The sequence below is a fragment of the Diuraphis noxia genome, unplaced genomic scaffold (assembly GCF_037042655.1).
Source record: "Diuraphis noxia isolate RWA-SAM2 unplaced genomic scaffold, SU_Dnox_SAM2 contig0001, whole genome shotgun sequence".
NCBI classification, from domain to species: domain Eukaryota; kingdom Metazoa; phylum Arthropoda; class Insecta; order Hemiptera; family Aphididae; genus Diuraphis; species Diuraphis noxia.
This window is the reverse complement of record NW_028301711.1, coordinates 22,911,903-22,930,283: the sequence shown is the minus strand read 5'-3', so window position 1 is coordinate 22,930,283 and position 18,381 is coordinate 22,911,903. Positions and strand designations below refer to the sequence as shown.

Here is an 18,381-nt window from a genome sequence, read left to right as displayed (position 1 = left end):
TTTCAGGAAGTATATTTAATTTATTACTGCATTGATAGTTTTATAGTTATGCAAACAAAAACTGCATTATTTGCAATGTATTGAATTGTAATAATTATCTTTATAGTTATCCTGAGTGAAACAAACAATTTGGTAACTTTTGTTCAACCATAAGATAATAATATCCTATTTATTATATTATATATTATAATCTACCTATGGTCTTATTTCTTGGACATTTACCTATTTCATAATATAGGTATATAGTATTTAAAATAATTACATCAATAAACTTTAATTGCACGTAATACACAATTTGAATACTTCAAAATATACAAATTTAAATATATTTTCACTCGGACGTATGCATATAGGTATAGATAATAGATAAACGATTATCTAGTACTTACTTAGGTACTTGCGACTAAAAATATCGTAAATAGCACTTCAAGAATACTTATAGACTATAGTTCAAACTTAAACAATTAAAGAATGTCTGAGTAGGTAGCAATTTTAATTTTAAATATATATTGGCATAATTCAGCTATGTATAAAAAGTTGTTAATGTTTTAATTGTTTTTTATGAAGTATTCAAAGTTTTATATTTTTTTGTGTACACATTAAATAAAAACATAAATACTCACTGAACAGTTATCAGTTACCTATTAATAACAAAATACAATTTGTCATAAAAGTGCACCCAGTTAAAAACCATTAATTTTTCACTTTAATCATAAAATATTCATGATTTCTGCGATAATATCGATAAAATTCCATAACAATAACAAATGTCGTAATATGTACTATAAAATGGTACATTTAGTTTATTTCCACATAAATCTAATTAAATATTTTACAACTTCCTAGTAAGTATGCTTTTTATAGGTGTTTATTCATTTGACCTCGATAAAATGTTTTAAAAAATAGGTATAAAAGTAAAAAAAAATCTAAGTTAAATAGTTTTTAGTTATTTCAATATTAAGTGAAAAAGTTTACAAAGTAGGACAGTCAAATTTTTGGATTATTATAAGTGAGTATATTTTGTTTTTTTATTCATATACAAGATGCAAGGCTTTACATCCGAAATAACTGAAACCATAACAAAATACAAATCACTCTGTTAAACAGTATCATAAAAATTTGTATCTATCTATATTTTATGTTGTTAGTTAAAATTCGTAATTGGTTATCGAACAACAATAATTAATAAATGATTGACACTTTGACAGAAATCATTTTTCTATAAGTTTTTATTAATTATTTCTCGTTATCGATATCTTATGTCAACATTAATGTACCATGCTATTTGTTTATCCATTTATTTAGTATAGTATCGTTTATTAGTAGTAGTATTTTACGACAATTAAATTATATTCTAAGGAATATCTAAAAAAAAATGGTACCTACATAGTTTTAAAATTAACTTTTCCTTGTACTAAATAACACTAATGCAATATTCTACTGAACATGCAGGTGACTGTTAATATAGACGAGTTCACTAGCTTCTGTTGATAGTTACTGTAATGTTGAGCTAACTGCCTGTCATTTTAATAATAAGTAATAATATGTAGGGGTAGAAATGTATTGAGTGTGTCTCATATATTTTGTATAGGTCAATCATATAGTGTGTGTGTGTGTGTACTATATAGCCATATAGGTTACAAACCCTAAATAACGTGGAATAATAACGATTACGAATGGTTATAATTGTTTCAAGTTTTTGAATACATGATAATATGCAATGTTACAGATATCGTAATATCATGTATATAGTACCATAATATTACGAGATACAGATACCTGCAGAAACATAAACCCGAATTAATCATTCAGGAGTAAAGCTCTTAAAATTATCAGTAATAATGTAGTTATTTGTGCATCTAAATCTAAAACCTGCAATTATGTGCCATCATGTGTACGTATTAAATAACTATAATTACCTGAGTAAATAAAAATACTATACACCAGAATATAGGTACCAATAAAAGTACTATATGCAAGACTGTGAATTTATCATAGATATTAGGTACCTTAAAAAATGTATTTAATTAAAGTACCTACTTAGGAGAAATCTTGTTTTAAATTTTCAATCCTAAATAATTTATGATTCTATTTTTCGTGATGAATTATGATTGGGATTAAGGTTTCTATGCTTTTGTATTTTTTTCTTTAGTCCAAATAAATTGTTTGTCATTTAGATATGTCAATAATTTTGCACATTTTAATTGAATGGAACCATTATTTTTTATAAAATGGTGTTTAATCGTATATTTAAAGTTTTAGAAATTTCATTTAAAAAAAATAAATGTAAAATAGTATTTATTTATATTATATTGCAAGGATAAATAAAATACTTATTCATTTTTGTTCTGTCACACGAACGCTTAATTTACGTAGTCCTTTTAGTCGATTTTATTTTAATGGACTTGTAAGACATGGACTATGGTTATGCAAGTGCATATATAATCATGTGAGTACAAGTTTATATTTTATAATTTGTAACGTTTTTATAACTGATTTCAAATAATGTTGAGTGTTATGCTCCACATAAAATCCATTTAATGCAGAATTTTTTGATTAGGTATATCAGTATTAAAAAAAATTGAGATTTTTTCCATATTTTACCATATTATTGCAGTGGATGCTTAATAAATATAATCTTACAAAGAATTTTATTGAATTTAAAGTTTATTCTTACATACTTCCAGGTATTTGTTTCAAAATACAAGATTACAAAAATTGTTATTCCTTGATTATATAGTATAATATAATTTTGTTCAAATTTCAACTTCAAATATCTATTTAAAAAACTACTATTATGTATTTTTCAGATTATTTGGTTAGAGTATAAAATACTTATGAGTGCCTTTGTTTTTAATCCTTAGCTATAAATAATTAATATTTAATTTTTAACTAGGTAGGAACCTACAAAATTAATGGCAAATAATTATGAATTCATCGAGAATTTTGTAGAAATCTAAATTTAAAATTCTTATAAAAAAAAATTAATCGTTTCCATGTAACATTAATATTTATAAACTACTATTATAAAATGGAGTACCTACCATGTATTCAATTTTTAAGTTTTTTGACCCAGCGGAAAATTGTAATATTTTATCAATATTTATAGAAAAAACAAAAATAAATTGAAAATTTCTTATGCCTATAAATAGCTCAAAAAGAGTTAAGATAATGTCATGTAAATGAAAGTTTAAAGTATCTACGATTACTTCAAGATAGAGTACTAGAGTATCTAGTGGTAAAATACAATCGAGAACGCTAGATATAAGTAACATATATAAGTAATATATATATTATATATAAGTAACATGACTGAGAACGCTAGATATTTTTATTTTTTTCCAACTCTGACAAATTTAATCAAACAATAATTTGAGCACGATAATCGCGCGCGGCTATCGAACGATTAAGATTTAAGAGCGTTATACCTTTTTGACTGAACGATTGATTCAGTTGATTTTTAATGTTTATCGGATTCACCAAATGTTATTTGTAACTTAGATATACAAGAGAATGAATTAAATCTCTAGAACAACCAATGCCGCTGAAAGTTTTCATAGAGCATTTAATAGCCAATTTTACAGCCCTCGTCCAGCAATATATTATATTGTTATTAAAACACTAATTGAAACTCAATCAGAAACTCCATTAAAAATAGAAACGATATAACAGAGTAAAAAAAAGGAATGCCAATAGCAAAAGGAAAAATTAATTATATTCATAATAAATATATGTGGTATGTAGCAAATAAAAGTTCTAATAATTTATTAAAATATTTAGAGTGTGTTGGATTACGCTATCCTGCTATAATTAATTTATTTAGGTAACTCATTTGTCATTACATATATTTATTAAATTTTTATACATATTTTATAATATTCTACGAGTATATGTTTTACTTTTTTTACACATTTATTACATATTTTTATTCATTTTTTAAACATATTTATAATAAATATGACTTTTTTCAAGAATATTTGATAAAGGATAAATAATAAATGATATGGCAACGTTGCACGTAAATTCGTTCTCAATCGTATTCTTTTTGGGGGTTTTTTTTTTGTGTGAGCGGTAAGTTCTTTGTTATTTTTAAGTGTTCTCAATCGTTCGGCCAAGAAGATAACTTTTTCTCGAATGTTCTCAATTGTTCGATAGCCGTATCAAGGAATTTGCGTAAACGGGTACTCTTACTATTATTTTAACTGGAACGGTTAGTGGTTACAGCGGTATACGGATACTTGGTAGTACACAGTTTGTACTAACATTTTTTTGAATTGCACATTTGCACACCACGTAAACTTAGTACGGTGAAATAAATCGGTAAAACCGATTGCCGACTGCACTTTGTACAGTATAAATAAACCGCGAAACATATTTTACAAGATAAGATAAAATTAAATTGCTCAAAACTTTAGATCGCCAATTTTGATCGTATATTTGGTAACACAGCAGATCAGTAGAACATAATCTATATTCTCTAAAATACATCACCAAAACCAAACTACAAAAATAAATCCAAAAACTGATAGGTTGATGTCGCTCTATTCGCTCTGCTATACAGTAGTTTACAAGTGAGTTACTGTAATGGATGGTATTAAATTTAGATTCAATATCATTGTACACGAAAAACGATTCTGAGCGGAGATGGTTTGTCTGCCTAGGGTATTAATTTATAGTTTTATGCTATAACATTATTTATTATTACATTGCTTTATTTCAAAAAATATTTTGGTATCTAATATAAAATAATTTATATAGGTAAAATGTACCTACTAATTTAAATTTATTTAATAAATTAAATTTTCAAATAAATAAATTTTATCAAAATTTGAACTTTAAACGGTTATGAAAAAATACGTGCATATTTATTTTTAATAGTTTCCAACTACTATTATATCAAATTATAGGGAACAATATATTAATTTTTCAAATTTTTTGACCCAATGAATAATAGAATAAAAAACTAAAAAAACGGAAAATTTCAAATGTTTATAAATAACTTAAAATTGTTGAAATATTTTGAAAATTTTATCAAGTATGGGAATTGATTAAACATTTAATGTAGATTTTAAGCTTATACAGTTATTCGTTTTTGAATAACAACAAAATAAGAATATTAGTACAAGATATTATATAATATATTATATATTATTAGTGAATATCCAATGTTGTAATTTAAATAAAAATTTAATTTGACTTTCCGGTGGACATATTTTATTTGACAAAAATAAAAAAACTCATGAAGAATCTTGTATTGAATTTTTAAATTTTAGGCTTAAAAAGATAAATTTTCATGAATTTCTAACTCAAAATAATAAATTGCAAATTTTCCTGATTTTACGTATTTTGTCAAAATTTGAACCAATGCTTATTAAAAAAGATTTTGAAAATTTTTTTTAACTACCATTGTGACAATATATCAGTATATTATCAGGAGCGTTTTATTAAAATTTTAAGCTTAAAAATAATTATTTTGTGATATAGTTTGGTATTAAAAACACGATTCTAAATATTCATTTTTACATCAGTATAACATCTGAAGAAATTATAAGTGCATTAGTTAATTCCCCCAACATTGAAAATATTCTGATTGTGCCACTGTATGTTAAATAATGCATATTATATTGAATAAAAGTATTGATTTTTATTTTTATTTTTATCTAATTTGAATATAAAAATGGAAATTTTAATTATATAATAAAATTGTTTTTTTTTTTAATTTGAAAACTAAATGTAGGTAATACACGAATATTTAGGTGATAGGTACAGATGAAATTACAACCTATTTTATATTTATGTTACAAAATTACTATACGCAAGGATAATTAAAAAAAAAATAGCTTTTTTCAGATTAAAGTGCTGATTTGAAAAATGAATTTAATACTTTGCGTGCTTTGGTGTTGCCTTTGGTTGGGTTCTTCGGCTCATAAAATTAGTTTTATGAGACTGATAGGTGAAGGAAGACCATATTCACCAGCATCATCTAGAAGTCTGATCATCGAAAACAAATGGTTTGAACAGAAAGTGGATCATTTTAATTCTACTGATACAAGAACTTGGAAGCAGGTATTACGTGTTAAGAATATTTAACGATTTAGTCAATTATTAACAGAATGATTGATTTTTTTTAGAGGTATCACGTGAATATGAAATACTATAAACCTGGTGGCCCAATATTTCTGCATATAGGAGGAGAACAAGAAATTTCACATAGTTGGATGGTCTCTGGTGCTTGGATTGAATACGCTCAAAAATTTAATGCCATGTGTTTTCAATTGGAACACCGGTATTATGGGAAAAGCCATCCCACTGAGTGAGTGCATAATTTGAGTGATATCGGTTTTACTCGGAAAACTATTTTTTTCATTGTTCACATGTTCCCAGATCCCTCCTAGGAAAAAACTAATATTTTAGAAATTTTTTTATAGATATTTAGCATGAATTCGAAAGTCTAGTGCTGATGAAGTTCACACAATTCTCTTTTCCTGAAAAAAATTTAGATTCGAAAATCTAAATTGAACAAAAATGTCTGAATTTAATAAATAAAGCCATGTTGTTTATTATTATTTAATTTGAATAAAAAGTTAAACTAAAAAAGCCGTCAAATAAATATAACTAATTTGAATGAAAAATTCTAAGATGCATAAAAAAATCTAAATACGATAAAAATCCAAATTAGTTGAAAAATGTAGGGTTGAATAAATTAATTTAATTTTTATAAAAAAAGTCTATTTGAATAAATATATTTTTATTATTGGGTTATTTTATTCAAAGTAAATATATTTATTCGACTAGGGATTTTTGATTGAACTTCGTTTTTTTTTCAATTTGCATTTTTTCATCCGATTTGGCTTTTTTTATCCAATTTAGATTTTGTTACTTGTTTGTTATCGCCCCGCCAGTACAGAGTATAAAATGTATGTCCTCTCCACTCTTGTTTGTTATCGCTCCGCCATGAATAAAATGTATCATAATACAATAACAAAATTTAAAAATGTATTCTAATTATAAATTAAAAAAAAAATAATATAAATTTACAAAGAAGGCCAGAAGTCAGAAATATCTTTTAATATAGTTTCAAATGGATTATTTTTTCGGAGACATATTCTACACATAAATTCTGCTAAATAAGACTAAATAAATAGTAAATTTTACGTTCAGCAGAACACATGTAGCTCCGTTTGCTTAAAAATTAGAGTGAATTGACCTCTCATAAAATTTAAAGGTATGATCGTTATCTAGACAATCTCATATGCTTTTTATTTTATTTAAATTTTAAAGGAAGTTATGAGTATTTTAAGATTCACAAAAAATCTACAATTTTCAAATACTCATAACTCGCTTTAAATTTAATATAAAATAAAAAGCATATGAGATTGTCTAGATAATAATCTTATCTTTAAATTTTATAAGAGGTCAATTCACTCTAATTTTTAAGCAAACGGAGCTACACGTGTTCTGCTGAGCGAAAAATGTACTATGGTACGCATTTGTAAGACGGAGACAACACATGCGCGTATCACGTCCTCTTAAACCTTTTTCCTTCCGGAAACTTCTTTTCTGACACCACCATCACGATCCCTTAATAAATAATGATTATATGGCCATTTTCACAAGTTTCACTCACTTTAATAACATTACTTTTTTTGTAAAAATTGAATTCCTGTATCATTGTTGAAAACAACCATAAGTAATTCATCTCATTAGATGCTGAATTTTTGGTACTGCTCAAAAGTTCTGAAGAACTTTCTGTTAATTCTCAGTGTTTTGTAAAATTATGTTGAAAGTTTCCTTTTCTGTTAAAATAATTATCTAGCAATGATTTTACTTGGATGATGTGTATAAGTTATTTTTCTACTACAGATTATTCGTTGTGCCATTATTTTGTATCTTGCATTCTTAATTTTTTCACCGGTCCCTGTATAGCATATTTTATATTTAATATGATAATTGATGATACTTTATGTTTCAGTAATTTAAACACTAACAATTTAATATACCTGAATGTTGAACAAGCATTAGCTGATTTGGCTACATTTATAAACAACATTTCAAATGAAAATAACAAATTGTTACTAAATGCAAAATGGGTAGTATTTGGAGGATCTTATTCAGGAAGTTTAGCTGCCTGGTTGAGAATGAAATATCCACATCAAGTACACGCAGCAGTTTCATCAAGTAGCCCTGTAATAGGAACAATAGATTATAAAGGTACTATAATAACAAATTGTTTGAAAATTTATTTAGCCTCTCACAAAACATGGTAAAATACTGTACGTAACATTGAAATTTCAATGACGTATAGTTTTTAAGTATAGTAGCACAAGCAGATAACATTTTATTTGATAGTATTGATCAGCAGTTACTTTCATCATCGTGGTCAGTTAAAAAATAAATAATGTTGATATCTTTTATGCCAATAGAATATTTTATGGCTGTCCAAAATACATTATCAAATTATAATCCGAAATGTGCATCATACATAAGAAACGCAACTTTAACAATAAGGGATTTGTTAAAAACCAACAATGGAGCAAGATATATTGACAACAATTTCAAGTACCTAATTCATAATTTCCTTCATCAATATAAAAATTAGTGGTGGGCATATCCGGATTTCAAAAATCCGAATTATTCGGATTTGTCAAACCCAGATTAAGTAAATCTGGATTTCACGAATTATCCGGAGTATCTGGATTATTCAACTCAGTTTTGCTGTTCATTGATATCATAAATCTTAATTTATTGTTAAATTTTCATTAAAATAAAATAAATTATTCACACCATACATTAGAAATAATTGTAAGCCTAAAGTAACATTAAAAACAAACCCAGATTTGGATATCCGGATTTTATGCCCATCCCTAATCAAAATGGTTTTAATAATAGAAAATAATAATCGGCTATTATTGTAATTTCAGTACCTGCAGTTACATAAACGTAAAAAATAAAAACGATAGAGTTCAGTTGTTTAATAACTTAGCTTTACCAATTGGACTTATTGCACAATATAATAAAGATAACAGATATAATGACAATTCTTTTTCATTAGTAACATTATGTGATATGATGTCAAACCAGTCGTTAGGAAATCCAGTAAGTAGTTTATTAATATGAGCAATTTAGTTACTATTGGGGCGGTCAGGAGAAAGATTTAGACGGAGTCTTTACAGTAATTATGACAAGTAAAAATGTATGATGAGTGTAATCTATGTGTAAATCTACATTTGCCAACTATATTTATTATGTATTATTGTGTGTATAACTATTATTTCGATCGTGGTATGTGTAAGTACCTACCATTGATTGTAAGTAGTAAATACCTCCTGGCTGCTATAAATAATCTGCAATAGTGTAGGTACTAGGTATAGTAGGTACCGTATGAAACTATGAACTATTTGTACTATGACGACGGAGCACTCGATCGTAAAATGAATCTGTACTCTATTATTATAGGCCGAAAATATAAGTTCAGGGAGGGGGGGATCACAGCGATAATGGTTTTTCTACGGAGTCTGAGAGTCTATCTATAGTCTTCCCGTATCTCGTAAATTGTATTTACGCACCTTACTATTCATATATCAAGTAGCCAGTAGGTAGGTATATGTAATTATGATGACCATTAATTAACTACAAAACAACAGTGGGAACTTTTGTAGATTTTGTTTTATTATTTATAACACAAAATATCTCATTAGATCCTTATCTTCGAATGTTGGGCAACAACGTAACGGAAGTAATGCGTTACCGTTTTATATAATAAGATTTAAAAATATAGGAATGTAAATAAAAATATAGGATAACTTAAGGAATCAACAAAATAATCATCAATAATAATGTACCTACATATTTTTCATAGCTTAAAAGATATGAGTTTGTACACAAAACACTAAGATCCGTTCATAAACAAGAATGTTTATTAACTACATATCGTACTACACTTTTCGCTTTACGACAAACATCTTGGAATGCGGAACTTGTAAAAACAGGAGGTTAGTATATTTTAGTTTAGTAGATAGGTAGGCACATTATTTTCCACAAAATGAAAATTATTATTCCTAAAGTGTTTTTTTTTTTTTTTTTTTATCTAAATAACGTATTATTTATTTAATTATTCAAACGGCTATTTTATCTGTTTTTGTACGATAATTCATAATAAGCAAACTATTTTATTCCAGATCGACAGTGGATGTACCAAATCTGTACACAGATCGGAAATTTTATAACATCGAATAAACAAAATCACTTATTTGGTAACACCATACCATTAAACTATTTTACAGATATGTGTAGAGATATTTTTGGAAAATTGTAAGTTGATAACAATATTTCTTAAAATTATTATTTATTATTAACTGCTATCGTTTATGGCCTCATACTCTGTCTTAAAGTAGAGTAAAGTTTCTAGTAAAGTTTTGCAATTTTTTCTTTCCCCTCAAACCGGTCTCTACCTAAGCGGTTATGACGTCGCTCGTATATAGGAGATGCGAGCAGCCAACGAAAACCGGTCGTATGATGTATTCTATTTGTATAGAGTATATATTTTAAATGTAAAGTTCATTCCAATTCCAAACATAATAAGTACTTATGATCAGGGCCGGATTTAAGGTTGTGGTGGCCCACATATGACGTATATGTTTAGGTATAAAGCATAGGCAATTCGTCATAATATATAACGAAATAAATAGCATTATATTTAATTTAATTATCTAAGTTAAGGTGGGGAGGAGATAGTGATAAGATGGCATGTAGATGGGTGGATGCTTTGGGTGTTCTCAGATTTTTAAAAAGTACTTTCATTTTCTTCAAGTAAATTTCTACGATCACTTCAAAAATTACAAACATTAATAATATGAGCATTTTGAGCGCACTGTAAGTCCTACCAATGCCACTATAACTTTACACAAAAGGCAAGATAATTTTTCAAATTATTATACTTCTTGTTTTCTCTTAAGGTATTTAAAAAATTATAATATACAAAGATTAAGCTTAAATAGCTTAGAACATTGTATAAAATTAGCTATGTCAAAAATCTAACAATAGCAATTTCTCAAAAATAATGCCACTTAAGGAAGGGTAGTTCTAATTGACTCACGTACAGAAAAAACTGATTGTTAGCTACTGTATGTCTGTATATTAATGTATTGTAAATTTGTCATTAAAACTAAATACGACGTCCCCTTTGCAGAACACAACAAAAAATAATGATATTCAACAAAAACCTAACCGTGAAAAAAGAGCCATATCCCCTCCCAAATATGTCCATCTATCAAAGTAAATAGTAAATATTCACATCTACATTGCAGTCAAGTCTACTCTTTCTCTTTCATATATGCCAGATATTATATTAATTGTTTTAACCCCTGGTTCTCATTGTAGTTAATGGTTACTGCGGTACTTGTTAAGATTGTAAAATGATGCCAGATTACTTAATTTTAAAATCTATATAATCAATATAAATAATTAAATGAACATAATTTTTTTTTTATTTAGTTATAACCTAAAGGCATTATACAAAGCAATTAAAAAAACAAATAAGATGTACCATGATTTAAAATATAAAACTAGCAGGGTTATTTATTTACACGGGTCTGCCGATGCATGGAATACATTAGGTCTTACTAAACTACAAACAAAAGACTCCATTTCAATTATCATTAAAGGTAACTAATTATTATTTGTACTTCTATATTAATATAATCACATAAAAAAAAAAACAGATTATTTAAAAAAAAGTTATTTATTTTTAGGAGTAGCTCATTGTGCAGATACATATCCGACTCGTTCACTGGACCCTCCACAGTTATCAAATGCTCGTAAAACTGTTACACTTTATTTACAAAAATGGTTAAACGAGAAATAAAGTTTTAAATGCATAAAAGATACTTAAAATAATAATTATTTGAATTATATTAATTGATAGTAATTAGATTACAATTTATAAATTTCTTCAAACATAATATTATACATTGGTTTATATTTAAATTAATACACATTATATTAAAATATTTTGCTCTAAATGCTGATTGATATATAAATATTACAATATTCATTATAATTTAAAATAATTATACGTATATTTAATTTTCTGGCACTCGGAATTCTACATGTGAGTGAAAAAAGCTACAAGATGAGTTCAACCATCTTCATAGTTTGACTGATAAAGCACCAGAAACCGGAAACGTCAACACATTATATCAAAATAAAATTACTCCATTTGCGTGAATTATATACAATAATATTTAAACCAACAACACCTATAAAATATATCAATTAATATATTTATTTTATATTCATATATTAAACTATTATATTATATTCATTGTATAAATGTATCTATCAACCTGAACACACACTATTGATACTAACAAAGTAACAATAGCCATGTAAAGTCTTTTATCAAATATCAATAGACTCAGAATTGGGCATACGCGATGGCTCACACATAGCTTTCTCATGAGGCATGAAGACCCTGTCCATCATTGCTCAGCCTGTGGTGAAAATCTTACCGTTAAACACATCCTTTTATACTGCTGCAACTACGCCGATGCCAGAACATCTCTAAACATTCCGGATCATCTATATGAAGCACTTGGACCCAACCTTGAAAAATACTGCAACATTATAACATTTCTATAAAAAACTAAACTATACAATCTTATATAATGTATCAATATATCTTTATTAATGTTAATGTTATCCAATAACCTTAGTTGTTGAGGCTTAAATAAATAAAAAGAATTTTAAAAAAAATAGCCCTGTCGTTGATGCATAAATAATAATACATATTATGTATACCTACAATATGTAGTATACAATGTTATATAAAATATTCCTATAAAAATAGTAGGTATTCATTTATGATTTATGTACCTACATTTTAGATTCTGAACGAAGTGATGAATGTATTGATTTTACAATGATGTGTGTGTGTTTTTTTTTGTATCTGTGTACAGCATAACTAGTCGAAATAATGCTTCGGTTTCAAACTTTGGGGGTGGTTTCCGATGTAAAATTTAAGATCCTTGGTGCATTATAGAGGTCAAAAGTAAACATTTTCCAACAGTTTTCAAAAAAATCGAGAAAAACAAAAAAAAATGACAAAAAACGGCAATTTTTACGCAAAATCAGTTTTCGACCAAATCGATTTTTTTATATGGTTATAATTCAAAAAATAATCACTTTAAATACTTGAAATTTTCACCAAATGTTTATGTTAGTGTTCTCTATAGACAGTTTAATTTTCAAAAATTTTTGACTTTTTTTGAGTTATTTATAGACCACTGAAATTTACACTTTTTTTGAGAATTTTTTTTTGAAGTGTCGGTAAAAAAATGTTGGACGACCAAAAAAACTTGAAAATTTAATACAAGGTTTCTTATGAGTTTTTCTTATTGTAGCTAAAAAAAATTAAAAATCGTAAGTCACAATTTTTTTTAATAAGCTTTTATAGTTCAAAATTTTACGAAATCTGTCGAAAACGCGAAAATTTGCAAGTAATTTTGAAGTTGAAAAATCATAAAATTTTTTGCGTTTATAACTAAGGATTAAAAATACAACACTAAGTTCTCCATAAGTTTTCCTTCAAGTAGCTATAGAGAAAACTCGAAGTATCATTATAGAAAAAGTTTTAAGTGCGTTTGAATTTTAAATTTTTACGAAATAGCGTAACGATAACGATTTATCCTGAAACGATTTTAAATATTTGTTATTATTCAAAAAGTATGAGTCCTAGATACTTGAAAATTTTACCAGTTATTAAGATTGGCATTTTCTTTACATGATTTAATTTTCAAAATATTTTGACTTTTTTTGAGATATTTATAGATAACTGAAGTTTTCAATATTTCTGAAAATTTTTTTGGAAGGGTCGATAAAATTTTTTTGGCCCTATCAAAATACTTGAAAATTGAATACAAAGTTCCTCATAAGTTATTCTTATAGTAATCAAAAAATTATAAAAATACATAGTCACAATTTTTTTTATTAGCATTTGAAGTTCAAATATTGACTTAATACGTAAAAATTACGGCAATGTTCAAATTATCTTAGATAGAAATTCATAAAAATTTTTCTTTTTTGATCTAAGATTTGAAAATTTAATACAAGGCTCCTATCATATTTTTACAATAGCAGTTGAATAATAAAAGAAATGCGTAGTCACAAATTTTTTTTATAAGCATTTAAAATTCAAATTTTGACTAAATACGTAAAAATTACGGCAATGTTCAAATTATCTTAGATAGAAATTCATAAAAGTTTTCCTTTTTAATTCTAAGATTTGAAAATTTAATACAAGGCTCCTAACATATTTTTACAATAGAAGTTGAAAAATAAAAGAAATATATAGCAACATTTTTTTTTACATGCATTCAAATTTTAATTTTGACAACATACATAAAAATCACTAAAATTCGTAAATTATTTTATTTTAGAAATTCATAAAAAATTTCCCTTTTAAACCTAAGATTTGAAAATTGAATACAAAGCTCCCAAAAATATTTTTACCATAGCAGTTGAAAAATCAAGAAATGTATAGTCACATTTTTTTTTTATAAGCATTTAAAGTTCAAATTTTGTGTAAATACGTAAAAATTACAAAAATTCGCAAATTATTATTAGCTAGAAATTCATAAAAAATTTTCTTTTTAAATCTAAGATTTCAAAATTTAATACAAGATTCTTTACAAGTTTTTCAATCTTTATCACAAAAAAAATGTCCACTGGAAATTCAAATTAAATTTTCATTAGCATTTGAATTTCAAATATTGACAAAAATTCGTCAAAACCATGAATATTTGCAAATTATTTTGTAGTTCAAAATTCATAATATTGTTTGTATTAATATCTAAGGTTATAAAATTTAACACCAAGTTTTCCATAAGTTTTGCTTCAAATAGCTATAGAGAAAATTTGAAGCGTCATTATAGGAAAAATGTTTTGAGCGTTTGAGTTTTAAATTTTTATGAAATCGCGTAATGATAACGATTTATCCTCAAACTAGGTATTCGTATATCTATGATAATATAAGGTATTATGAATTATGATAACTACATGCAATGTTTTTGGAAAAAATTATTAACCATGCCTTATGCAAAATGCGTAGGTACTAATTGAAAAATAAAATATTTGTTTCAAAATAGAATATATGACAATATTTAAATATAATATATCCTAGACTGACAAATCATCTCCGTTCAGAATCGTTTTTCGTATATAATGATACCTATCATTGCATTCAAATTTAACCCCATCCATTACAGTAGCCTACTGTACAGCAGAGCGACATCCACGACTTACCCGCTTTTTTAAATTAAAATCGATAAAAATTTATTTTTTTAGGTAGAAAATCTTGAAAATTTAATACAAGGCTCTTAACATATTATTACAATAACAGTTGAAAAATAAAATAAATTCATAGTTACAATTTTTTTTTATAAGCATTCAAAGTTTGAATTTTGACAAAATACATAAAAATTCACAAATTGTTTTAAGCTAGAAATTCATAAAAAAATTTCATTTTTAAACTAAGATTTAAAAATTTAATATTAGATTCCTTACAAGTTTTTCAATCTTCATCACAAAAAAAATGTCCACAGGAATTGCAAATTAAATATTTATAAGCATTTGAATTTCAAATATTGACAAAAATTCGTTAAAACCATGAATATTTGCGAATTATTTTGTAGTTCAAAATTCATAATATTGTTTGTATTTTTATCTAAGATTATAACACTAAGTTTTCCATAAGTGTTGCTTCAAATAGCTATAGAGAAAATTTGAAGCGTCATTATTGGAAAAATGTTTTGAGCGTTTGAATTTTACTTTCTTATGAAATCGCGTAATGATGACGATTTATCCTCAAACCAGGTATTCGTATATCTATGATAATATAAGATATTATGAATTATGATAACTACATGATAACTACACTAATTGATTAACCGTGCCTTATGCAAAATTCGACTTAATTGAAAAATAAAATATTTGTTTCAAAATAGAATATATGACTATATTTAAATATAATATATCCTAGACTGACAAATCACCTCCGTTCAGAATCGTTTTTCGTAAACAATGATGCCTATCATTGCATTCAAATTTAATCCCATCCATTACAGTAACCTACTGTACAGCAGAGCGATATCCATGACTTACCCGCTTTTTTTATTTATCCTTGAACATAAACTCTTACATAAAATATGTTACATGTACATTATAATGACTACAGTTATAGTAGGTATAGAGTTAGTTCCTACAATCCTATCTAAACTCTAAAGCAATAAATATAAAATTAGGATCTTCTAGACTTTCCTAGATTTTCACTTGCGAGCAGTATGAGATTCGTTTTTTTTTAAAAAAGCTTTTAAATTATTAAAGTTAAGATTTTTATATTTTAAAAACTCGTAACAATTAAGGAAATGTGAGAATATTTTTATTGATAGAATTCTATAAAATGTTCAATAAATTCGAATAACTAAAACTTGTCAATCAAGTACAAAATTCCTCATAAGCTATTCTTTTTGAAATCAGTGTTTGGTATTGTACAAAATATGATAAGAAAAGAAAAATATTAAGAAACATCACACTACATGATTAATATCTTAAAAACCATAGGAACCGTTTAATTTAAATAATTGGGATACTGCATAAATGAAAAATACTGCAGTTATAATATATTTATAATATTATAAAAAGTTTGACCACAGGTGGTTTGAGCAAAGTACGGTTAGTGGCCTACACGGTTGCAACACGATCTGTGTTATCTATAATCGGGTGTCTTAATCTATCACAGAGCAAAAAAAAGGCAATAATAGTACCACCCCGTCGAGTAGCACCACTATGTTTGCGAAGGGCGAGATCGGTTTGAGCCGATACAGCAATGCAACAGCCACCCCAGCAACCAGAGATCCAGTAGCCAACTCTTACCCCCGAGGAGACCGGTCTATAGCTTGTGTTGGACAGTCGTGTACATAACGTTACGTTTCAATAAAAATTTTTTTTTTCCGTCAGGTGTCCGTTTGACCTAACCTGTATTATTACAATCGTCGACACACCTACAGGTATTTTTACGTTAATATTTAAATTAAATTCTACTAAGTATTTTTAAGTATTTTGTCACAGTTCGAACTTTAATTGCTTATTAAAAAAAAATTGTGACTATGTATTTTTTAACCCCCGTGTACCAACTAGATCCGCTTCCCAACAGGAAAAGCTACTGAAGTTGAAAATCAAAGCATTATTTCAACAATTTTTCGTGTACATAGACACAAATAAAAATATCAGAAATTGATAAAAAAAAACACAATCATTGTAAAAAGCAATCTATCATCGCTTCGCTCAGAAACTAAAATTAAAATTTATAGTATTACCCTGGCCAAAGTAATTTATTTTTACTAAACATTTTCAAATCTTAGATGTAAAAAGAAAAAAATTAATGAATTTCTATCTCAAAATGATTAGCGCAAAATAATTTTATATATACCTACAATGTATATAAAATGCTAATACTACTATCTATTGACTATCGATAACACTTCGATAACAGAAAACGATTGTCGATTTTAATCGTGTTTTGTACAATGTAGATTCATACACATAACCACCGGTAGCACTCGTCGTGTGACCGCGGGTTTGAAAAAAATTTCAACTTAAGAAGTATTATTTATCTATCTATCTACTTCTGAGCTGAACTCGCTGAGGGTGCAGTCGCATACCCTGCACCCCCCGTGTGCACGCCCATGTACACAACAGTACAACACTAATGATAATTTGCTAGGTACACACACACAGAAAAAAAAAAAAAACGAGCGGTGACCGCTAGGAAAGAAAAAATATTGACAAAGCACGGCTCCTTTAAGATGTCACGTTTGCAAGGGCCTTAAAAAAATATTATCACCATAATATTATTATTGTTGTTTAATAGAATTTTTTTCCCCCCACAAACAACTAATAGCGTTTTCCACCATACTGCGCTGACTTCACCAGTACATATTTTTATGTTCTATCTGCAAGATTAATGTGCACCGAGTGGACTTTTTTATGTTTCACCTAAATGCACTACGTCAGTTTTTTGCACTCGGTGCACATTATCATTATCATGATTGATAAGTACTGCAATACCCATTAAATATTTTATTATCTTTATATATCAGTAATAAGTATAGATTTTATGTTTCATCTACATTAATTGCACCAGCCCGTGTTGGGACGATTATCAGTGAACTGTACCAGTTTTACCTTGGTGCAATAGTGCGGTGTGGTGTAAAACACTATAAAAATGTTTGTAATATCATTTTTAAAAATTGTACGTTGGCAACAAATTTGAAGCCGCTATCTATTCGACCGGGCCCTTATCATTTATCGGACAACTGCCTCCAG

General features: G+C 26.8%; 1 protein-coding gene across 2 annotated transcripts; it reads left to right on the top strand.

Moving 5' to 3' along the window:
* The first annotated feature begins 737 nt into the window (after nucleotides 1-737).
* LOC107168260 (putative serine protease K12H4.7) lies at nucleotides 738-12,717 on the top strand. 2 transcript variants are annotated; one of them, XM_089215841.1, is made up of 10 exons: nucleotides 738-845; nucleotides 5,851-6,066; nucleotides 6,132-6,313; nucleotides 7,973-8,211; nucleotides 8,424-8,559; nucleotides 8,922-9,096; nucleotides 9,860-9,992; nucleotides 10,179-10,311; nucleotides 11,494-11,663; nucleotides 11,751-12,717. In XM_089215841.1, the coding sequence occupies exons 2-10, from the start codon at nucleotides 5,872-5,874 to the stop codon at nucleotides 11,861-11,863; spliced, it is 1,476 nt and encodes a 491-aa protein (XP_089071967.1). In that variant the 5' UTR covers nucleotides 738-845; nucleotides 5,851-5,871; the 3' UTR covers nucleotides 11,864-12,717. The 2 variants fall into 2 exon arrangements, with proteins under 2 accessions (XP_089071967.1, XP_089071966.1); XM_089215840.1 differs by lacking the exon at nucleotides 738-845 and adding an exon at nucleotides 871-1,009.
* The last annotated feature ends 5,664 nt before the right edge of the window (nucleotides 12,718-18,381 follow it).